At 36.5% G+C, this 24,831-nt stretch overlaps 1 protein-coding gene across 2 annotated transcripts; it reads right to left on the reverse strand.

The window, feature by feature from the left end:
- Positions 1 to 8,368: 8,368 nt before the first annotated feature.
- Positions 8,369 to 12,162, reverse strand: LOC125583959. Of its 2 annotated transcripts, XR_007320966.1 has the most exons (5): positions 11,186 to 12,162; positions 10,682 to 10,792; positions 10,524 to 10,604; positions 10,120 to 10,263; positions 8,369 to 9,973 (listed from the first exon to the last, which is right to left on the reverse strand). XR_007320966.1 is itself a non-coding variant. In XM_048751592.1 (4 exons), the coding sequence occupies exons 1-4, from the start codon at positions 11,360 to 11,362 to the stop codon at positions 10,252 to 10,254; spliced, it is 381 nt and encodes a 126-aa protein (XP_048607549.1). In that variant the 5' UTR covers positions 11,363 to 12,162; the 3' UTR covers positions 9,292 to 10,251. The 2 variants fall into 2 exon arrangements, 1 of the variants encoding a protein (XP_048607549.1); XM_048751592.1 differs by having other exon boundaries at positions 9,292 to 10,263.
- Positions 12,163 to 24,831: the final 12,669 nt, after the last annotated feature.

Consider the following 24,831-nt stretch of genomic DNA (forward strand, 5'->3'; position numbering starts at 1 on the left):
AATTTGGTCACAAGGTACCAGAGGATCAGAGGGTGGAAATTCAAAGTAAACTTGACATTACTAAGTTGGGAGGTATGGGAAATTATTTGGGAATACCAGAAAGTTTGGGAGGATCCAAAACACAAAATTTCGGCTTTTTGAATGAACGGGTCAACAATAAGGTGAACAGTTGGACAGTTCGGTTTCTCACTAAAGGTGGAAAAGAGGTGATGATAAATTCAGTGGCGTTGCCAATGCCAAATCATGTCATGTCATGTTATAGGTTACCAAAGGCAGTGACAAAGAAAATTATAGGGGCTATTGCTCATTTTTGGTGGAGTAGTGGTAAAAATAAAAGAGGTATTCATTGGTTCTCCTGGGATAAGGTATGTAAATCTAAGGAGAAGGGAGGACTTAGCTTTCACGATCTCCAAGATTTTAATACCGCTTTGGCGTTTGATTGACAAACCAGATTGTTTGTTCTCAAAAGTATTTAAAGGCCGATATTTTCGGAATACTGATCCACTGGATCCTCACAAATCCACTGGATCCTCACAGATCTTATTCTCCGTCTTATGGTTGGAGAAGTATATGCTCAGCTAGATCTCTGGTTACTAAAGGGCTAATCAAAAGAGTGGGAACGGGACAGACCATCTCCGTATGGCATGATCCATGGTGATATGTCCTGAATTGAAGGATCACTTTAGCTGGGTGTTGGATATGATCCGAGAAGGCAATTGACACTTCTGGAACTGAGATGGATTGAAAGGATCGCCGAGAAATGCGGGATGACACTTGATATACCCACGATCTAAGGCTAACCACCTAAGAAAGAATGTAGTGCGTTGGCTAACCACCAAACAACACACAAAGATGAATTGGCTGACCACCAAATCAACAAGCCGGTTCACACCAATGAAATAGCTAAAGAACTCTCTCTTTCTCACTCAGAGAAGAAACAAAAATAAACTCAAAAACATAGACTGATTTTATTCATAGAATGAGACTACATATTTATAGTGTTTGTAGTCAAAGACTAATAAAGAAAATACACGGAAAATAATGCATAGAAAATACAAATTTGACCAGATCTGAATTAATGAGTCAAAGACTCAGTCTTCCATGCAGATTGGTCAAAGATGGCCCTTCAGATAAAGTCCAGGTTCATCCGAACTAGATGGATGCACGGGGTAAAGAAAAGGACGCTTACTGGACTGTCCGGATGGTCCGCCGGATAAGAATGCATGTTCGTCTTCGGTTTCTTCACGACCCAAGCTAAGTCTGGCTCGACCGTGGGTCTTAGAATGTCGAGTTGGTCGGGGAAGACGGGCTGTGGTTCGGTCGGTTTGGTCGTCTGGATGTTGTTCCAGCCGAAGCTCCAATCGGGACGCACGCGGGACGGCTCGGTCAGTCTGATCGGTACGGTTGGATGAACGAACCTCATTTGAAATGATCTTATCGTCCTGAGCTCCATCCTGGACTGGTTCCATGTACTGGTCCATGTACTGAGGCGCATCACATGGATTCCTGCTCCTCGGCCGAGATCAGCAAATCAAAAAACACTATCCCAATTTTTAAATCCTTCTTTGAAGGTGGATCATCTCATCAATCCGTTGACGAAATATTGGACTGTGGACTTTCTCAATGCATATATACACCCGGAGGATGTCAAAATTATTAGAGGTCTGGCTATAAACCGAAATGATAGGCAAGATTCTTATGGATGGGATTTCACAGAGTCAGGAAAATATACAGTTAAGTTTGAATATAGGGTGGAATCATTATTTATAGATAACGTACAAGATTTGGTTCCTTATGGTCCTCATATTAAACCATTACTTGCTTTCTGCTGGAAACTTAAATGTGCCCCGAAACTTAGACAGTTTATTTGGCAAGTTCTCTCCGGTACTATTTCGGTGGCAAAAATATTAAGGGCTCGTCGTATTAATTGTGATACACGATGCAGTATTTGTGATGTCGAGGAAGAGTCAGTGAATCTTGCTTTATTTGAATGTCCACCAGCTCTGCAAAACCTGGACTTTATCAAAAATCCCTTCAGCCCCTGGTATTTTTCCTACCGCTTCGGTGTTTACTAATATGGATTATCTTTTCTGGAGATTGCCAAAAGAATTTGATTTTAACAACTTTCCATGGATATTATGGTACATTTGGAAAAATAGAAACAAGAAAGTTTTTAATAATAGAGATGGAAACCCTCAGGAAATTCTTTGAATTGCGGAAGTGGAGAGTGAGGTATGGGCGGAGGCTCAAATAACAATTCCAGAAAGGCAGTTTCAGGGTACACAAGCTTTTGACTGGCAAACTTCGGGTCACTCGAGAACTTGTTTTATAGATGGTGTGTGGAAGGAGAATGATAAGTTCTCTGGGCAGGGATGGTTCTGCCGAGGCGTAGGATTAGAAGAGAAGATGATGGGGGCGATGAATCTCCGAAGAAGCTTATCAGCTCTACATGCATAATGTGAAGCTTTGATATGGGCTATGGAGTGCATGAAGACCCTTGATTTTTCATACGTAGTTTTTGCAAAAGACTGTTCTCAACTAGTGAAGATGGTGTCCTCACCTGGCGAATGGCCAGCTTTTGCTACACATATGGAGGAGTTTCAACGCAGTAAGAGTTTCTTTCATTCCTTCAAGATTCAACATATACCAAGAGCAACTAATCTAGTGGCAGACAAGCTTGCACGAGGTGTTCGGAGTTCCCTTTCAGCTGTGTTCTATGTTGATTCCACCTCACCGGCTTGGCTTTCCGAGTCGGTAAAGCATTTATCTTAGTTTAGTTATTATTGTTGTAAAAAAAAAATAGAAACCTAAAACCAGAATCTACAATCCAAAAATCAAAAACTAAAAACTAAAATCTAGAAACTAGGAAAATAATCATCACCCTAGTATCTTGGATGTGAACCCAGCACAATAATTTTTACAGTTCTTGCAAGAGAAAATGAGTCAAGCTTTTCTCAAAAAAAAAAAAAAAGAGAAAATGAGTCAAGCTTTTCTCCAAAAAAAAAGAAAAGAGTTAAGTTAGTGCAATTAACTCCATTTATGTCGCCTCATCTTCGACTTTTAAGAGAACGATTATTGTAGGGTTCTTAACATAGGGTTTTTAGTGGAATATAAGAACATGTCTCGTAACTTTTAACTAAAAAAGTTAAGAATCGGTTCTTAAATAAGAGTTTTAATAGACGGTTCTTAGTTTTTTATTTAAAATTTAAAAGTTAAAAGACGGGTTCTTATATTCCGCTAAGAACCCATAAACCTCCCAATAATCATACTCTAATATGTCTCGTCTCGTGTGAACGCTTTTCCCAAGAGCATAAAATTAGTGTGAGTGAATCTCCAGAAAATAGAAAAAATTAGTGTGAGTGAATGATCCAGAAAATAATGTCTCGTGTGAACGATTCACTCTCCAGTTTTGAGCATAAATGTCTGGCCAGATTCGGCGAACATGGTCCACGTAAATCACACAAAATTTCATGAAAAATCCCTGATTTTCAACTAATAGTAAAATCAGGGCTAGCAAATTTGAAAAAAAATGTCGATCCAGAGCCACCAACCAAAAAACAGGTTCCTGACTTTCCAAAGAGGCGAAGACTAAACATGTGACATCATTTCATATTGGGAAATTTGGAAATATGACCATAAAAACTATATTTCCTTGATTATCCATATGATGTACTTAGTAGAATATGCAGTTTATAAATTGGATAAATACCAAAATATCTTTACGGGGTATTTAATCTAGTTATTGAAATTATTTGAGTTTCATTAAGTTCTTAGATGATGTTAGGTGAATTGAGAATTTACTTTGACTTTTATCAAACTAACCTAAAATCTTATCTACAACCATGAGTTTTGTTTTTTTTAATTTTAACTAAAAGTAAAACCTCACTAAAACACTCTAAAGCCACTAGAACCATCCTAAAATTCACAACTAATAAAAATTTTAAATAACAAAACATTTCAAAGTATTTATTATAGAAAAAATTCCCAAAATAGAACAAAAAACACAGGAAATGATTGGTAAGTGCTGTAACTTTTATTTTTTGATTTTAAAATAATAGCTGTAGATTTTATTGCTGTAGCTGTAGATTAATTATTTCTAGAGCACTAAATATAAAACTCTAGAAAAACTGATTTCCAAAGCTATTTTGTTTCCTATTTTAGTTTTTATGGCTGTAGCTTTAATTTTTTTCTTAGAGCATGATTGGTAAACTAAAGTGGATGTAGAAAAAAAATGAGCTGTGGAAAGCACTCACAACACTTACCAATCACCCTCACAGTCTTTGTCTCATTAGTATAAATCCAACCTTAATTTTTCCTATAGTATAATAATTGTGTAAAACCCAAAATTAGTTCTTATTTAATCAAATTAATTATTTTCTAATTACATTTTAAAATTAATTTCTAATTACTTTTAAATTATTCTTCACCTATTAACATAAACATAAAAGAAAATAAAATAAAATATAAAAATCAATAAACTAATCGATTCACTTATTAATGTCAACAAAAAACGGGAATAAAAATATTAAAATTTAATAAATAATTAGTAAACATGAAAATAAATATAAGGTATTTTAAAATAAAACATTTTTCAATTTAAAAAAAAAATCGTGTAATAGTTTGTATTTACGAAATGTATATATGTGATTCAAAAACTGATTCGCTACTATAAACATTTAATATTTGAATTATATGATCTATAATATATTAAATATGTTGTATAAAGTATTCACCCAATTTTTTTTTCTCATAGTCAAATAAAAATTTAGTTAATATATATTGTTTGAAATTGTTAGTAAGTAATATTACGGTTTTTATTTCAGTATTTTATTAATATTATTAGCAAAATGTTTTGTTTTAATTTTTTTATTGGTAATTCGAAATTGTTCATCTAGATAGCTGGACGACGAATAGCAGATCTGTTGGCGTATTACTGATCTGGACGGTTGTCTGTTGGCGTATTACTGATCTGGACGGTTGTAGTCATCCAACGTTTTGGGTCGAGCAGCCTAGTTTACAGCTTGAGAAACTGCAGCGATATTAGCATCTTGATCAGGAATTACAGCCCTTTGATCATCTAACCTCTGACCTGCTGCATTACGCAGATGATCCTCCTGGTCATGCAGACCTCCATTCTCCTCTCGCACTAAGATAAGGGTCGCAACCATGTCTCGCGAACGGGTGTCAATCAATGTTCTGATGGAAGTGTTGACCGGCGGTAGCTCACAACTGCCGGTCGACAGATTAGTAGGACCGGTCGACATTTGCTGAGAAGTGTCGGTCGACAAACTGATGTTGTTGTCGATCGATGCGGGTCTCTTTTCTTTGCAGATCGTGCGTTCCAAGAGTGCATGGTCTGAGAATAACAATAATATTTTCTTGTTGCTTCTGGTACTGATGGGAATGCACCTAAAAGAAATTATGAATTTTTTTAATTAGTTTTCTTGAATAGCAGAAAAACCTAAACTAAATCTAATTAGATAAGATCTAATGGCGATCAAATCTCTCCGGAAACGGCGCCAAATTTGATCACTCAAATTACCATAAAGAGTGATTTATCCTCTCAAATAAGAGGTTCAATTGTAGTACTTAGGGATCGAATCCACAAGGAGCTAGGGCACACAATAGATCCTTATAGCAGTGATTAAGCTAGGTAAATTATGAAAACAGTAAATAGAAAGCAAGGCGAACAAGACATTTGTTCAGTTGATTGGTTTGAGGTTTGTAAACAGTTAAATGAACGCGCTAGATCTAGGGTTTCTATTTGGGTAATTAGGACTATAGAGGTATAGAATACTTAGACTAATGGCGATCAAAGCTCACCGAAAATGGCACCAAATTTGATCACTCAAATTACCCTAAGGAGTGATTTACTCTCTCAAATAAGAGGTTGAATTGTAGTACTTAGGGATCAAATCCACAAAGAGCTAGGGCATACAATAGATCCTAATAGCACTGATTAAGCTAGGTAAATTATGAAAACAGGAAATAGCAAGGAAGGCGAACAAGACAGATGTTCAGTTGATTGGTTTGAGGTTTGTAAACAGTTAAATGAAAGCGCTAGATCTAGGGTTTCTATTCAGGTAATTAGGACTATAGAGGTATAGAATACTTAGGTTGTCAATCCTAGAACTCGACTTCTAGTATAAATATATCCAGTTTTCGCATATGATTATTATGTTTTGACTAAGTTTAATATCTTAGATGTCGCTTGTTGATACGGATCGAACCTCGATCGACATTATGGTAAGAACGTCGATCGATGACAGACTTTAGCGAGTTGATCGATAGGTTACTAGTATTGTCTAAATCAGCTTTCGCTTGTTTCTAGCAATACTAGCTCAAAGGAATTAGTTCTGGTGCAGAGCCTACCGTCGTAGTTGTCCACAATCCTAAGTTCAAGGTTCTATTTAGCTACTCTAAAACACATGCATTAATCACAATTCTTTGAAGAATATTTATCACCTTAGCAATTCTGTATTTTGGGTTAATCCCTCATAACCTATTTGAACCATAAATCTAACAGATGAATTACTCAGATATAGCAAAGGAATTCATAAACATAAACTGAATAAAATGCATAAACAAAATATAGTTAGAAATACTGGAGTTTCAATACATCTCTGAAGTAGTCTTGAGTCTTCTCTCCAAATCTACTAAAAACCCTAAGTAATGTTTGCTGTAATAAGTATAAAATATGAAAGCGCGTGTTGCCTAGAACAATAGCAGAACACATAAATATTAGGTTAAAATCGGCCAAGAGTATTTCTGTAAATGTGTTGTGACTTAGGATTTAAGTCGGCTGAAAACTTAGCCGGGTCTTGTGCGCTTCGCTATCGATCAACGACACATGATGTGTGTCGATCGATGTTTGTCTTTGATTGTCGACCTTCGGACTGGTTCCACGGTCAGCTACGGGCTTCTTCTCATTTTATTTCCAAAATGCATTAAAATCACTATTTTCCTCCAAAACACTCATGAACCTGTAAATACACTTAAAAGACTCCAAAAAATAATAAATAGTTAATAAAACACATATATACCATGGCTTAAAATGGATAAAAGCCATGGTATATCAAAGACTTACCTTTTATAGATAATTTGGAGATTAAGGTTGAGTATCTTGCAGTATGCTAAGAATGATGCAAAAGAAAAATATACTAGAAATTACTATTAATAATGAGATTGGATATTAGAGAATAATATAAAGTCGAAAAAGATGGAAAAGGCCGAATGAGGGGTGGGTGAGTGGATGGAAGAGAATCTAACAAGATAGCAGATAAGTTGGCAAGACAAGGACTCCCACATGCCACATGGTGTTTCATTTTTATTACATTATGGTGCTCCTTTCTTCGTAATAGACTCTTTTGACGAGGATTATATATCTTCTTCATTATATTAATAAAGTCAGATGTTATAAAAAGGAAATTAATCAGCCAATAACTTCGGAGCAAAGTCTCGCAGTCTCCTAAACAAAAAAAACTGATATGTAGTACTTTTAATGAGTCTAACTTACTCTTATTAATTGATACTAGATTCTTTCTCCGCGCTACGCGCGGATAATATATTTAAATTTGTTACATTTATCATTTTTATTTCTATTTGAACTTTTGTATATTAAATTATATATAACTAATTTTCAAATTTGATTTTTTTTTTTATATTTTTAGTTTGAAGTAAGTATTTTTATTATATGTAACACAATTAACTAATAAAATATGAAGAATCAAGTCCGAGATTTTAGACTTATGTAAAAAATATATAATTATGTGTAGAATGGAAATTATCTTAGTTTAAAATATTGGAATCTCATCTCGAATAAATCAACGAAAAAAAGTACTCCAATAACCTATTTAAAATATAAAATCTCCATTTCAAAAAAAAACAGGCGTATTTAATAATATTTTTTAAGTGTAATAGTTGAAAACTGACAATTGAATATAGATTTAGAATATTATTTTAATATATCTAATGGTAAAATATTAATTGTAATAAACAGATTTTGAATTTTGTAATACTACATGAATTAGAAGTCTTTAAAATCTAAAATCTATTTTATTTACCTAATATATGTTTTATTCATTTATTATTTTGACGTTAAAAAATATTGCTTTAGTTTTATTTGTATATTTATTTTTAATAATTTAGTTTCTTTTTAAGTAATTTTAAAATTATCAAGAATATAATATATTTAAAATTATTTATTTAAATATATCCAAATATGATGTCTCATTTTTATGTGTGTTTGCGTTAAGCATATTTAATTTGTAGTTTGTATAGTTAATAACACCTTGTTGCGCGTCGTTCTATGGTTTTAATAAATGTGTTGTCATTTCATTTTTATTACTACTAACATGATTTTTTAGTGATCAGTAATGTATTTTTAATATTATGTATTATATTTTATCGTATAGTTTCTAACTCTTCATGCTGGCACTTTCCTTAGAATCATTTTAATTAGATAATAGGTTTAAAGATGTAAATAAAACTGTGTATGTTGTAAATTTAGACTTTTTAACTGAGCACTATCAATTATGAAAATTATATTACGATTTTATTTTACTAAATCTTTTTCTGTGTAAATTATTTTTTTGTATTTTTACAATTTTATTGCTTTATTATTCTTTAATTGCAGATAATTGATATTTCCAGTTTTTGTTTCATATACCTTTGTTTGTTTTCTTTTTCCAATTACAATGTACAGTTCGACTGTTTTCTTTTTTGGATCAAACTACTAATATCATCAGATAGAAAAGCTTAAACTCCAGAATAAAGTGAGTATTTGTGCTAGAGAAAAGCTTAAAATAGTGAGATATTATAATATTAGAAATTATGGAAACTCTTCTCTGTTGTTCTACGCTGAACATAATTAAGTTGCTGTCAATTGATTCTATATTTTATGATAACTGGAAATACATATTTATGTCTTCCTTACATCATCCTTAATTGGTTTACGGTTCGATCATTTCTAATATACTGAGAGTAACATAATATTAGATGTTGATTATCTCATTCGAGTTAGGAATGCACATAATGAGAGAAATTCAAGGTATATATATAGAGTTAGTTTATAGATTACTCCATCTGCTTCAAAATGTAATCAATTTTAATTAAAATCTGTAATATTTAAAAGTTATTTCTTTAGAAAACTGTCATTTAATATTTAAATTTAAACAATTATACAGTAATTTACATAATTTAATTGGCCACGCAATATATAATAAATATAAAGTTACATTGAAATATAAAAACAATTTATATAGTGTAACAAAAAATACTTTTAAACCATTATATTATAAAACAAAGAGAATATTCAAATTGAAATATTAGAATAGTAAGTCAACAGTAAAATTATTTTATATTAAATTTTTTTTATTTTATAAATTTTTTTAAAAATTACTATAGCTCTTCTGGATCCGCTGCTAATGGTACTGTTTCTCAAGATCCACTTGTCGAAACACCTTCGCACAACCCTTCTCCTAGAGGCCAAAACCAGAGGAATGGCTCTGCATCACAAACCCATGGTGGTTGTAGTGACAACTTTTCACCACGGCACTCGCACAGGAACCAAAATGGTAACCACCACCACCACCACCACCAAAGTCATGGTGGCAGGCGCAGCCAGGAGCAAGGGAATCAAAACTGGAATTTTTGCAGAAGCTTTAGTGGGAGAGATGGAAATGCACATTCACAAAGAGGCGCCCCAGCATTTGTGAGACATCAACCTCCAACTATGCAGTCAATTCCTCCTCAGTTTATGGCAGCTCAGCCTATTCAGCCTTTTGGCGGGCATGTGCCTTTTCCTCCTAGTGAGATACATTGAAAGATCACGTTTTGGAACTCTTTTTTTTTTTCTAATGCGTCTTTCATTTCAGAATTGGCATCTCCATATTATCCCCGTATGCCTTTCATCAGCCCTCTCTCACCTGGTCCAGTCTTTTACCAAGTCCAAGATCTTCCTCTAAACGTAAAACTACAGAAGCAAATACAATATTATTTTAGGTAGTACTTTTGTATTGAATCTCTCTTATTCGTCTCATTTCTCTTCTGGGAAGGAGTAATTTAGATGCAAATGTTTCTTTTTGTTACAGTGAAGAGAATTTGATTAGAGACACATACCTTCGTGGGCACATGGATGATCATGGTTTTGTTCCGCTGCATGTGATTGCTGGTATCAAGAAGGTAAATTACTTTCTGGATGTGCCGTCATGCATGTTGGCCTGATTCACCTTTCTCACTGAATCTTATTTATTATTCTCGAGTCTGTAGAAATTGAGGATTAGCGTGTACTTGTATTCAGTCAATAATAAACCAGATGTTTTAAAATTCAAAGATCATGTTGTAATTTTTGTTTGAGTTGAAAAATCACTAACTAAGCTCAAGACTCACAGATATATTTAGACAAACATAGAACCATAACCAGAGAAGAAGATAAACACTTGAACCAATTATTCAAACACTATCTCCAATTACTATATTCAATAAATAAAAAAAGAAAAGGATTTTAGAATTAGTTGACTAACCTCCGTAAGCTTGGTGATTAGCTGCACCTTCTCCCTGTTCTTTTCGTTGAATGCTTCAAGAGCTTCTTTGTACTCTCGTTCCTACACACCAGATTAGCATCTTAATAATGATCCTCAACCAGACATATAATGGATTTGGTTATGTGCAATGGCCATACCTTTTTCTGAACAGTATGACCCAAAGGCTTTAACTCTTTGTTGACAGAATCAATCTTCTTCCTGGCCAAAGCAACTTCTTTCCTCATGGGTTCAGCTAAACCTTCAAGTTCCTAAATATACAATTCAAACCATTAAGCTTCTTAATCATGGTAGTTTTCATAAAAAGGAAAGAACTTTGATCCACAAATCTCATTTTTACCAAATGGATTTTACAATTAGTGATACAAAAGTGGAAACACTCACAAAAGTCCCAATCTTTACTTATAATTTAAAAGAAAAAACAAAAAAAGAAGCTATTTTTTGTTCAATGTTTCTTGAAAATTTCAATACTTGGGGTCCTACAAATCTCCCCCTAAACATGAATCACAACCACATAGCTTCACTGCATTAAACCCCCATATGTCCAATTTTTATATCTTAATTTGTTTTTTTCTATGTAAGAAACAAAATTAAAGCACAATTCTCAAAAAAAAAAAAAAGATGAGGAAGTAAAGATGCTATACCTCACGGATCAAAGCGAGGCGCTTAGTCTCCTCTTCGACACGACCAAGCTGAGCTTGAACCCTTTCCCTAATCTCCATCTTATTCTTCTCGATCTCCTCTTCTTTCGCCCTGATAGCAGACAAAGCCGTCCTCGACATCTCCTCGTCTTCATTCGACATTTGTCTGCTGAAACTCATGCTTCCCGACAGCTGAGCTCCTAGCTGTCGGCTGTGCTTCGCCGGAGGAGCCACCGTCGGCTGTGACGTCTCTATTGCTTTCCCTCCTTCATCTTCACTCGAAACCCCTTTAGCTCTCTCTCTCTCTCTCTCTCTCTCTCTCTCTCTCTCTCTCTCTCTCTCTCTCTCTCTCTCTCTCTCTCTCTCTCTCTCTCTCTCTCTCTCTCTCTCTGTGGCAGAGAAAAATAAGATATTGAGAGCTTTTCTTTTTAGAACCCAGAGACAGTGCTGTGATATGAACGAAATTGGGATAATATTGATACTAAAACCCTAAATTAGATCGAATCGCATATCCAATTTAGTTATGAAAACAATTAAGAAGTAAGAGAGAGGGAAAAAAGAGGAAGCACCTTCAATTTTCCAGGGAAGAAGAAGAATCCAATATATTTTAAGGAAGCCAACTGACATGGAAGCAATCAAACAAAGCAAGAGATTAGAATACTATGATTGATTTTCGCAGATAAGGAGAGAGGTGGAGACGATAATGAAGCAAGTCGAACGTTTATGTTATTAGAGGTTCAATTTATGGCTTAGATACAGTAGGGAAGAAACGTAGAAAACTGGGGAAGGTGAGAAAGAGAAAAAGACGATGTTTATGAGTTTTGCTAGGTTTATTTTGGATTGGGCTTTTGTGTCAAATTTTATATTTTACGGATCAAAGAAACAAAACAGCCCATCCTTCGCGTGACGTGGAAAAAAAAAGACATCCTATTGGTTGATTATTATTAAGGACGTGGAAGCATGTGGGAAGCCCTTATTCCCCTTTTAGTATTGTATTGATATTCTCTAGAGAAATGGTAAAAGTCAAAAATACTCTCACTTAATTAATTCAGTTTCAACCAATCATTCTCAATCGTCACATGTGGATCCGCTTTCTAATTAGACGGACATTCCTCTCTCTCTCTCTCTCTCTCTCTCTCTCTCTCTCTCGGGATTCAAAATATAATAGAAAAAAGGACACGAGGGACGAAAATTTGGGAAATACCGACGGACTCGCGACTTCCATTGTTTGAAATTGGATTAAAACAAGAACCACATTGAAGCCACTGGCGAAGGACAGAAATGTAACCTTCAAATTTAGGTATTTCTTGTTTTATTGTTTAGTAGCCGAAATCCATATGAAACTCAGTTGTAATCGATGATGTATATTGGGTTTGTTAATTGGAGTTGAAATCAGTTTCCATTTAGAATGTCCTTCCATTTATTCCACCTAGTTCATATTATTTTGTAATTGAGAATTTGGGAGCAACGTCTAGTGGATCCATCAAAAACTAGGTGAATAGAAGATGTTTTGGTAGGGGTTGAACTAGTGAAACTTAGTATAACTTTGTTCAAATATAATCGTACAACTTGTAGAAATAAGTAAAATTGTAACCGTAAAACTGTATAACTTTGTCTAACCTGATTGGTAAAACTGTATAACCTAGAATAACTTTGTTTGTAAAAATTTAAAATATTGTATAATTTGGAAAAAATTTATTGGTGAAAATTTAAAACTTGGTATAACCTAAGAGTTTAAGATATACAACTTGGTATAACTTATGTTTATCATTTTAATTTGTACAGGAGACGATGGATTCTTATTCAACGAACATACACTTTGATTATGAAAGATATTATACACAGACATGAGATGATTATGAATGGACTCCAAGCGACGCTCGATTGTATGCTTTATATTTCTGGACATCTTCGAAGGAGGATATCACTTACTCGGCCTTAGTGGATGATATCACTCAAATTACCCTAAGGAGTGATTACTCTCTCAAATAAAAGGTCGAGTTATAGTACTTATGGATCGAATCCACAAGGAGCTAGGGAACTAATTAGATCTAATAGTTATATGATTTAGCTAGGCTAATAGGTTTAAAGTAGTAAATAAAGATAGCAAAGCAGTAAATAAATTAGTAAACAAGTTGAACAAGACAATTGTTCAGCTTGGCAGAGAGTTGTTTGATGGAAGGATGGTTTGCTAGTTCTAGGGTTTCTATTCAGGTAATCAGGACTATAATGATATAGAGGCTAATTGTTGCTTGCAAGATATTATAGAACTCAACTGGGAATACAAATCTAACAACTTCTGTTGTATAGACAATCTAATATCCAGATCTTGGATCTCAACTCTCGTTTATTGATCACAAGAAAGTGTCGATCGATTATTCTATAGGAATATCGATCGATACACCTTTCACAATATCGATCGATTAATCTATTGGATCATCGATTGATATCGCTTCTAGCAAGCTTTACTATCGGGTTGAATATGTGTTCAATAGGGTTCCTAACTCAACTCTCGTATGTTTCTAGCAATCCTAGCTCAATAGAATTCAGTTTAGAGAAAAGACCAAGCGTTCGCAATTGTGCCTAATGATTCTAAGATCAGGGTTCTAGTTAATGACTCTAGAACACAAGCAGTAAGAAAAATCCTATGATGAATATCACAACTTAGCAGTTCTATATTTTGGGTTAATCCTTCATAACCTATCTGAACCCTAGACCTAACAGGTGGATCTATTCAGACATGAAGTTTGTCACAGTAATCATAGATGAATAGATGAAAAATCATAAATAATATAAAACCAAAACCAATGGAGTTCCAGGAGGACTCTGATGGAGTTCCTCCCTTCTCTCCTTACTAAGAACCAGAAGCAAAGAAAGCTTAGATAGCGTAGCCGTCAACAATGGCTTATAAATAACATAAATAGGATTTCTGGTCGTCCAAGCGTATTCTGGTAATTTGGGGTTGCTTCTGGGCTTCAGCGGTCATAAAATATGCTCAGCCCATATTCTGGAATCACTGTCGATCGACACCAATGCTGTTTCATCGATCGACAGTCATTCATCTCCTCGACAGCTTCCTCTTGCGAGGCAGACTGACCACTCTTCAGTAAAACGGGTATAACTTATGTTACAAGATGCTGATTGACCTAAGACTGGAGGAATTGGAAAGATAACTAAAAGATCTATCTTGTGTAAAAATATGGGCTCAATCTAACTGTTGGAAGGTCTCGATCCATAGCTAGACATCTGACGCACCTGTGCAGTTCTGCACCTCTCTGAAAGAGGTTTGAAAACAGCAGGGACTCACATGATTTAAAACTTAGAATCATAACCTCTGCAATATTGTAATCCACATCTAAGAAGTCCTAATCACAAAAGCACATTATACCATATCCTAACTTAGCAACCAAATTCACCTAGCCAACAACTTAGCAAATCATGTCTGACATTCCCCTATACCAACCTCATTTCTTAACATAAATAAAAGTGCAGGCTTTACCTTGGGAGTATCGATCTCAGGATGCAAGAATTTTCAAACAAGTATATGGATCTGCATGTAAAAGATAGTTCCTATCTTTTATCTCTACTAATTTCTATCTTTAATCAAAGTCTTCTTCCATTGCAGGATCATTGACCAAGATTGGACAGACTTCCATGAATCAAGCCTTAATGGTGGTTGCCACCAAGTCCTGTTCACTTCGTTTTGACCTATATCCAAGAATTCATGTGAATCGAACCTTGATGATTGTCGTCACCAAGTCCCGCTCGAATTCTATTTTTTTACATAAATATCTCTACCTATAAATCTAGGGTCGAAATAGAGAGAGAAAATGTGATAAATCTACGCAAGGCTTTACCTCCAGACTTGTTTGAAGAATCCGATCCCATGTATACCAAGCCCCAAGACAAGCAGTTGTGTCAGGTTTAGTGTTGGAGGTCAGTTTTGGTTCCTTCAAACAATCTCAGCAAGTGATAGTTGACAGATTGATCCACTTTAGTATCTTTAGTACTATCTGCAATAGTAAGTCTAGAATGGTGCTAAAGAGTGGTTAGATAAAAAGCAAAAATCTAATAAGTTCAATATCCCCTTCTTGACTCAATAAAACTCTTTTTAAAACATTTTGATAAAACTCATGAACACAGTAATATCAGTGAACATCCCCCCATACTTGAATTACACTGTCCCCAGTATATATCTAGTCGGAGTTATGGTGAGAAATAATCATAAGTATATAATTTAACAAGTAAGAATGTTGACCTACCCAGTGTCGATCGACACCATGAAGTGACAATCGATCGTTGTTGATGAAGTGATGTCAATTGATAGCGACATGGTCTCATCGGTCGATGGCTAGAGTAATCATTCGACACAATGAAAAGACAATCGATCGTTGGATCTGAAGTGCTGTCGATCGATATCGAGCTGGTCTCATCGGTCGATGTGCTGAGAAATCGTCTACTCGGATCTCTTTTTTTTTCTAAATAGCTAACTAAAACACAATATTAGTAGAACCTCCCCCAGACTTAAACAACACTTTCCTAGTGTTATACAGTCTAAGATTGGTGGGAAAATAAATCATAAGTACTAAATTTAACAAGGTTTCGCGAGTATACGTGTCATCGATGTGAGTATCGATCAACACAGTTAAGTGGCGATCGATATTTATGATGCTCTGTCGATCGATACGCTGGCCAGCCGTCGATCGATGCTGGTTCAGAACGCATGGACCTTGGATCCTTTTTCCTTTTACCTAACATAAATAAAACACTAAAACTCAGTAAATAATAAAACCATTTATCTAAATATTTTTTTCGATAAACAGTATCCTGCTACAGTACCTTTGCTACAGTGAAACAACTACAGTGTCGTTGGTTGGTTCTGCTACAGTGTTGATCGATTTCCTTGCTACAGTGTCGATCAATTTCTTTGCTACAGTGTTGATCAACGTTTCCGCTACAGTGTCGATCGCTGCTACAGTGTCGATCGCTGCTACAGTGCCTCTGCTACAGTGATTTTGCTACAGTGTCGATCGATGTCGGCTTGTTCATGTCGTTCGATATTGCATTTGTTGTGTCGTTCGATGGTGCCCGGTCGATGTCAGCCGATGCTGCTTCTGCTGGGCCTTTATCGACTTTATCTCTAAATGGCAACCCTCTCTGAGAAGCTTCTACGTGCTGATGATCATCCAAAACCTCATTGTAAGAGCTGAACTGCATACTTCTATCAGGTGGAATAGGAGATTCAGCTTCAAATACAGCGCATGGAACCACAAACTTCACAGGATCATGTATCCTCTTCACTTTTTTGTGAAACCCAACAACTTTTCTCAGCATTGTGTGAAGCCTTAGACTCGTGCACTCTTTCCTCAACTTGTTCCAGATCGACTATGTAACCGTGCGGTTCGTCCAACAACGGGTGTCGATCAATGCAATCGGGTGGGTGTCGATCGATGACGGAGTGTGGGTGTCGATCGATGACGGAGTGTGGGTGTAGATCGATGCTATATGATGATTGTTGATCGATGATATAAGGTGGGCGTTGATCGATGATGTGGGGTGGTTGTCGATCGATGCCATCAGGTTGGTGTCGATCGATGCTAGCATTTGGTGAAGTTTCTAGATCTCCTCTCGAAGTATGCTGATCATTATCAAGCTTCTTCTTCGAATTCTGATCTATATCTTCAAGCCATTCCTCCAGCTCCAAGAAGTCTTCCATAGAGACTTCTCTACTCGAATCCAAGTCTTCAAGCTTTTCTGCATCCTCCAACTCCAAGAACTCTTCTAGCTCCAAGAAATCTTCCATGGTGATTTCTATGTCTCCATCTGAGGTAGGATCACAACTTGATATATCAATGCTCTTCTGTGCCGAGTCTGTGATGTCCTGAGAACAACTCGAACTTTCAGGGATTTCAAGTGGTCTTGTTCTGAAACAGGAGTCTCCGTCGATCGATGATGGGATTGTGTGGGCGATCGATTCAGAGGTCGTTCTGTTGATCGATGTTGAGGTCGTGACGTTGGTCGACGTTGAGGTCGTACGGTAGATTATTAATGTGGTACTGGTGTCGATCGTTTCTGAAGTGCCGATGTCGATCGATTCTGAGGTACTGCTGTCAATCAACATTGATGTGTTGGTGTCGATCGATGTCGCATGCGCTATATCGATCGATGTTGAGGTCGGATCACTAGTCTCAGATTTGGCTGCTCTACTTGGCTCTCCAAATCCATGTTGTTCATCCCTTTTTGCCATAATGTCGCCGAGCAGCTGTATTGGAATCATATACTCCTCATCTAACGATGAACCTGTCCCATTTATCATTTTTCTCCTTTTCTCGAGTTGCTTCATCATCATCAAGAAATTTGTAAAGGAAGGCTCTTTCATTGTCATCCCAGCTGGTTAGAGATCCTGGTTGCAGTTGACTGAATCATCTAAATGCATCTCCAGACAGAGAATAGGGGAAGATCTTGCAGAGCATGTGGTATACAAACACTTCATTCTGCTCACTCCTTGACACGAGATCCTCAAGCTCTTCGATGTGGTTTCTAGGGTCTTGGTGAGGAAGACCCTGGAAGGGGTCTTGACCTACCCAATCATACCACTCTCGGCTCAAGTCAAAGTCATTCATCTCAGCAACAGAAATCACATCAGGGATTACAGCACCCTGAGCATTAATCAACTGTTCTGCGTTGTTGCGAGTGCGACCTTCTTCTTCTCTTAACATCCCATTCTCATCGACCTTAAGTATGAGCACTTCGATCTTCTCTGTCTCCCCGCAAGTGGTGTCATTTTTCACCGGATGAACAGTGTCTCGATGAACAGTGTCTCGGTGAAAAGTGTCTCGATGAACAGTGTCGATCGACGCATGATGAACAGTGTCGATCGACGCATGATGAACAGTGTCGATCGATGGGAGAATGAACAGTGTCGATCGATGGGAGAATGAACAGTGTCGATCAACGGGGAATGAACAGCGTTGTCCGACACAAGTTTGATAGTATCGCTCGATGCTTGGTTCACGATGTCAATCGATGCTGCTTGGAGGGTGTCGATCGATGCTTCCTTCGTAGACTTATGGATTGTGCGTGAATCAGCAGGCTCCTTCAAAGAAGGACCTAGAAATCTTGTCTTCATTGTTATTCCTGGTACTAAGATGTATGTACCTGAAATAGAAGAAAAAATTTTATCAGTTTTTTTTTTTTGGAACAATAGTAAAACCTAGACTTAATCTAACTAAACATGATCTAATGGCGATCAAAGCTCTCCGGCAACGGCACCAAATTTGATATCACTCAAATTACCCTAAGGAGTGATTTATTCTCTCAAATAAGATGTCAAGTTGTAGTACTTAGGGATCGAATCCACAAAGAGCTAGGGAACCAATTAGATCTAATAGTCATATGATTTAGCTAGGCTAATAGGTTTAAAGTAGTAAATAAAGATAGCAAAGCAGTAAACAAGTTGAACAAGACAATTGTTCAGCTTGGCAGCGGTTTGATGGAAGGATGGTTTGATAGAGCTAGGGTTTCTATTTAGGTAATCAGGATTATAATGATATAGAGGCTAATTGTTGCTTGCAAGATATTATAGAACTCAACGGGGAATACAAATCTAAGAACTTCCATTGTATAGACAGTCTAATATCCAGATCTTGGATCACAACTCTCGTTTCGTTTATTAATCACAAGAAAGTGTCGATCGATTATTCTATAGGAATATCGATCGATACACCTTTCACAATATCGATCGATTAATTTATTGGATCATCGATCGATATCGCTTCTACCAAGCTTTACGATCGGGTTGAATATGTGTTCACTAGGGTTCCTAAATCAATTCATTTCAGAGAAAAGACCAAGCGTTCGCAATTGTGCCTAATTATTCTAAGATCAAGATTCTAGTTCATGACCATAGAACACAAGCAGTAAGAACAATCCTATGATGAATATCACAACTTAGCAGTTCTATATTTTGGGCTAATCCTTCATAACCTATTTGAACCCTAAACCTAACAGGTGGATCTATTCAAACATGAAATTATGAATAGATGAAAAAGCATAAATAATATAAAACCAAAACTAATAGAGTTCCAGGAGGACTCTGATGGAGTTCCTCCATTCTCTCATCACTAAGAACAAGAATCAAAGAAAGCTTAGATAGCGTAGCCGTCAACAATGACTTATAAATAACATAAATAGGGTTTCTGGTCGTCCAAGGGTATTCTGGTAATTTGGGGTTGCTTCTGGGCTTCAGCGGTCATAAAATATGCTCAGCCCATATTCTGGCATCACTGACGATCGACACCATTGCTGTTTCATCGATCGACAGTCCTTCATCTCCTCGACAGCTTCCTCTTGCAAGGCAGACTGACCACTCTTCAGTAAAACGAGCATAACTTTTGCAACATGATTCTTATTGACTTCAGACCAGCGGCATTGGAAAGATACCTCAGAGCTATATCTTGTGTAAAAATATGGGCTCAATCTAACGGTGGAAAGGTCTACATTCATAGCTAGACATCTGACGCGCTTGTGCACGCGTCTGTGCAGTTCTGCACCTCAAAAGGCTCCAAAATCACCATATTTCTCCAGAACGTACCTGAACCTGTAAATACTCTAATAGACTCTATATAGTAGTAAATATATATTAAAACACTTATAGACCATGGCTAAAAGTGGGTAAAATCCATGGTCTATCAGTGGATAGGATATGCAAGAATATAGCCATAGATCCATCCATGAAGAGGCTGAATTTGAGTTACATTCCTTTGGTAGTGAAACCTAAGAGTCAATCATATATCTTGGATAATGAGGATGTGTTTGTTTATCTAACATTAGTGGATAAATACCAAAAAAGAATTATTCTGCATGTAGAGGGTATCACGGAAGGGAAGAAAGTTCACATAACTGAGAAACTTTCTAGAACTGAGAAAGCAAGTTCACTTGGCGGGAATTTTAGTGCGATTTGAAGTGGGGTAGCCAAAGTTGAAGGCAACCCTGGTGCAGAACAACATCTGGAGGTGAAAGAGGCAGTGTAAACTGTTGTAATTCTTCATGAAGAAGATGTGGTGTTTGGTGGAGAAAACATGCGGCATTTGAAGAACGTAGAGAAGGTGGAGAACGCGGAGAAGGTGGAGATAGCGGAGAACGTGGAGAAGGTGGAGAACGCGGGGAACGTGGGTAGCCATGTGTGTAGTCGTGCTAGATATGTTGATCTTCCAGTTTTTGTTGAAGAACTTCGACCAATGGAGGAATAGAAAGATGGAATGGGTATTGAGATGAGTCAAAGTTCCATGTAAAGAAGCTGTAATTGATAGAGCATCAACAAAGTAACTGCTTTGGGATTATTGTCTTGAACTCTGGTACGTCTTGATATGTGGTTAGATGTCGAGGAGCGGAAGACGGTTGTGAATGGTATGTTAAGGCTACGAAGGTTACGAATTCTGAAATGTTTTCGATTAGGAGATACTCAAAAATACATGCATGCTCAAGGGAAAATTCAGCTCTAGAAAAGAAAAGGACGAAAGGTAACCCACAAATGGTTGCAGCTGTTATTAAGAATAATTTTCCTGGACACATGGAGACCCCAGATCCTACAACTCTCATGACTCTGGTCAAAAGAAAATCGGGTGTGGAAGTGTCTTACTCTACAGCTTTGAGAGGACAGCATAAAGCAGTTCATGATCGACGTGGTACTCTAGAGGAAGGTTACAAGAATGTGTTTTCATATTTGTATATATTGGAGCAGAACCTCGGTTCAAAAGCGAGTATGCTATTGGGTGGAGAAAAAAAGATTTAAGTATCTATTTTTTTCTTTCGTAGCTTGCATTGAAGGGTTTGGGTACATGAGGAAAGTCATAACTGTGGATGCAACTTTTTTGAAGGTTGTGGAAGGCGGTATTCTAATCATTGCCACCGTGCAGGATCCTGACCATCACAACTATCCTTTAGCTATTGTTGTTGCTGATGGCGAGAAAAAAGAATGTTGGAACTCGGTTTTCACAAAGTTGAAAACCGTTATAGCGGATAGTAGTGAATTGGTGTTTGTTAGGGACATAACTGGAAGTCTCATCAAGGCAATAGCTAAATTGTTCTGATGGCTCAACATAGGTATTTTATCTTTCATCTATCCCACATTGTGAAATTAAGTGTTAAACATGATAGGGATGAGGTTGCATCACGATTTCGTTAGATTGCAACGATTTATTATGAGGCTGAGTTTGAAAGAAGATATGCAGATTTCAGGGAGAGGTATCCAGCGTGTGGTATGTATCTTGCTCAATCGTGCGAAATGTTCAAAAAGGCAAAATGTAAGTTTCCGACTGAAAGTACAACATAGACACCTTTAACGTTGTGGAGTTTCATAATAGAGCTTTTAATAAGGCACGTTGGTACGATTTACTGCCTATGATTGATGCCTATGATTGATGCAATTCTTCATTAAATAGGTGAGTGGTTCAACAAGTACATGAAAGAAATTGCTTATGTGCCCATGTCTCAAAAATTGGTTCCTTTTGTGGAAAATGAATTGCATCTTAGATGTTGGGTGGCTGCAACCCTTGAGGTGACTGAGCTGAACTCTTTTGATCTTGTATATGGTGTCATTGGAGATGACGGCAAGAATTATTTGGTGGACTTGAAACGTGAAACTTGCAGCTGCAAATACTTTGATATAGATAAATACCCATGTGTACATGCAGTAGCCGCATCGAATAAGTTCTTCAAACAGGATGATTGTCCATATGACATGCGTGATTTGTTTGTTTTCTGTTCGCCTTATTACTTGATGAATGTTTGGGGAATAGCTTATAGGAGAACTATATATCCAGTTCCGCATATGTCAGAATGGATTGTTCTGGAAGAAACTAAAAAGTTGTATGCCTCGCCTCCACAATACACGAAACGGCATGGAAGAGTTAATGAAAGAAGGTATCCTTCAGTTGGGGAACGTTAGAAGAAGAAAAAGATAGTAAGGAATAGGAAGATGTTGGAATCGTATTTCTATGCTTCGAAGGAACACAAGGCTCATAAGAAATCCAACAAGGAACACAAGGCTCACAAGGAGCACAAGAGTGAAAGTAGTTATTTTGTTTTATGTTAGCCAAACTTTGAATAATTTGGAAAGACTTGGTAAAACTAGCTTTGTTGTTTGTAAAACTATGAAAGTAAAATCTAGTGAAACTTAGTAAGTTGTTGCAAAGTCCATGGCATTGAATGAAATTAAATTAGAACTTTTCTTTGTTTTTTCTGTAGTTATTGTTTGAATTTTAATCAAATTTGATGGCATTGAACGAAAAATATATATTTACCATTTACCAATTTTCATCAAATAGCTAGGTTTTCATTACAGTATATATACTTCTGTGGCTTCTTTCTTCGTATTGCCTATATGAAATAATAATTCTTTTAAATTTCATGGAATTATTTATTTTTTACATGTTTACATGAGAAATGATCATAGCAAATTTAATGTAACTGGTATAACCATAATATAAATCCCTTCAGTTCAGTAAAACCAAGAAAATTGTGAAACAAATCAAAGTGAAACTTTGAAATTTTTTGTAAAACTACAAAGGAAGATTTTTCCGCCAAAAAATACAATTTATGATTCGACTCTCCCTCGCCAGTTCATTTCGTCCCTAACTCATAACTCAAGTTCTCTCTCTGTCATATCTATCTTTATACCATTTTTCTTCGCTCTCTCAAATCCTAATCTCAAATGTCAGATCCTTACTACAACCTGATGAAGGCAGACAAAAGGGAGTGTGATTGGCTCTATGCCGTGGCGGACGCAAACTATGGCATTCCAACGAAGTGTGCTTGTAGCCAACCTATCGGAGTGGAGACCGGCGACCAGGGAAGACATTACTATGTATACAAACAGTGTGAGGTTAGAATGAAAATGTTTTTTTCAAGATCTAGAATTGGTTGTCTTCAATTTGAAAGTTCTGTTGACCGTACATGATGATGGGTTGCACTTTCGCATAAGTTGTCTTAAAGCTATCGAACACGAGTTGACTATGTTGAAGAACGACGTTCGTGACGAGGCAATCAACTATGCAAAACTGGAATCTAAGGTTATGCAAATAATCTTGAAATTTGCAGAGCTAAATAAATTAGTCAACGGTTAAAACTTAAAACTCTAATCATAAGTTGTATTTAACTCGAAGCTGGAAAGTCTTTCAACTTAAAACTTATCGGAACAAGTTTATGTTTCGGTATTTGTTTTCATATCGGAACAATCATACGAAACTGTAAAAGTTGGACTACTTCTACCAAGTTTTCCAAAAGATAAAATAAAACTTGGCTAATTTTTGAAAACGAAAACGTAAAATTTGAGAATTTTTGGCTAACTTTTGCAAATGAAAATGTAAAATTTTGGAAACTTTTCCCATTTTTTGCAAACAAAAATATAAAACTTGGGAAACTTTTCTCATCTCTTGCAAAGGAAAACGTAAAACTTTGCAAACGAAAACGTAAAACTTGGGAAAATTTTCCCATCTTTTTCGAACGAAAACGTTAAACTTGGGAAATTTTTCCCATCATTTGTAAACGAATACGTAGAAGTGGAACTTTGTCTAAAATTGGGATAAATGATAAGTTTTCCTATCCAAACATCGATTTTTACAATAGTTAATTTCCCATTCAGAGTTTAGGAACATAGTTTAGCTCTACTTGTGATTCCCCTGCTCATCTTTCTTAGTATTCTTCGGCTTCTCCTTATAGTCCTTCTCCTTCGTCTGCTTCTCTTTCTTGTCCTTCTCCTTCTTGGCACTTTTCTGGATGGGACTACTCAATCTAGGCTTTTTGGACGGTTCTTCTTGTCCGTTAGATACACATGCCCTCTTGACAAAGGCCGACAAAGTTTCACCATCCTCCAATTCTTTCTCAGTTGGTTCATTACCACCTTCCTTCACCGCGGCACGAGCAATTTCCAAAACATAGAGTGCACGTCTGACCACCAGTCTGTCCATCAGGCTGTCCAACAGCCTCTGCGCCAGGCTCTCCGTCAGCCTCTCCATGAGGCTGCTCTACAAAAGGCTTTCCAATAGGCTCTTCAACAGGCTCTCCAACAGCCTCTCTTAGAGACTTTACTTCGGCTTCCACATGTGATAGCCGGTCACATAGAGAATCAAACTTTTGATTCATAACATTCATTCCACTTAAGACAAAAAATTTATGTTCATAAAAACCCTCTTGAATTTCCTTCTTCAAGCGAGATTCAGTCCCATTTAAATTAGATATCCCAAAAATCTCAAACGAGGGAGTCTTTTTCTAACGAGTAGGAGTAGAGGGAGCAGAGGGAGCTGCGAGAGCTTCAACCTGAGTTGTATGAGCAGCGTAGTCATTCCTGTACATTTCTTCAAAGAATATTTGTTGCTTCCCTTTAAAGGAAAACGTAAAACTTTGCAAACGAAAACGTAAAACTTGGGAAAATTTTCCCATGTTTTTCAAACGAAAACGTTAAACTTGGGAAATTTTTCCCATCATTTGTAAACGAAGACGTAGAAGTGGAACTTTGTCTAAAATTGGGATAAATGATAAGTTTTCCTATCCAAACATTGAGTTTTACAATAGTTAATTTCCCATTCAGAGTTTAGGAACATAGTTTAGCTCTACTTGCGATTCCCCTGCTCATCTTTCTTAGTATTCTT

The sequence above is a fragment of the Brassica napus genome, chromosome C3 (genome assembly GCF_020379485.1).
Source record: "Brassica napus cultivar Da-Ae chromosome C3, Da-Ae, whole genome shotgun sequence".
Lineage (NCBI taxonomy): Eukaryota > Viridiplantae > Streptophyta > Magnoliopsida > Brassicales > Brassicaceae > Brassica > Brassica napus.

What these genes read in the sequence shown, in the direction of transcription:
- LOC125583959 (XM_048751592.1), bottom strand. Translation starts at nt 11,362, where the DNA reads ATGAGTTTCAGCAGACAAATGTCGAATGAAGACGAGGAGATGTCGAGG. An exon ending in GCCTCGCTTTGATCCGTGAG is followed by an intron (nt 10,793 to 11,185) that starts GTATAGCATCTT and finishes TTGTATATTTAG; the next exon opens with GAACTTGAAGGTTTAGCTGA. An exon ending in GTCATACTGTTCAGAAAAAG is followed by an intron (nt 10,605 to 10,681) that starts GTATGGCCATTG and finishes TCTGGTGTGTAG; the next exon opens with GAACGAGAGTACAAAGAAGC.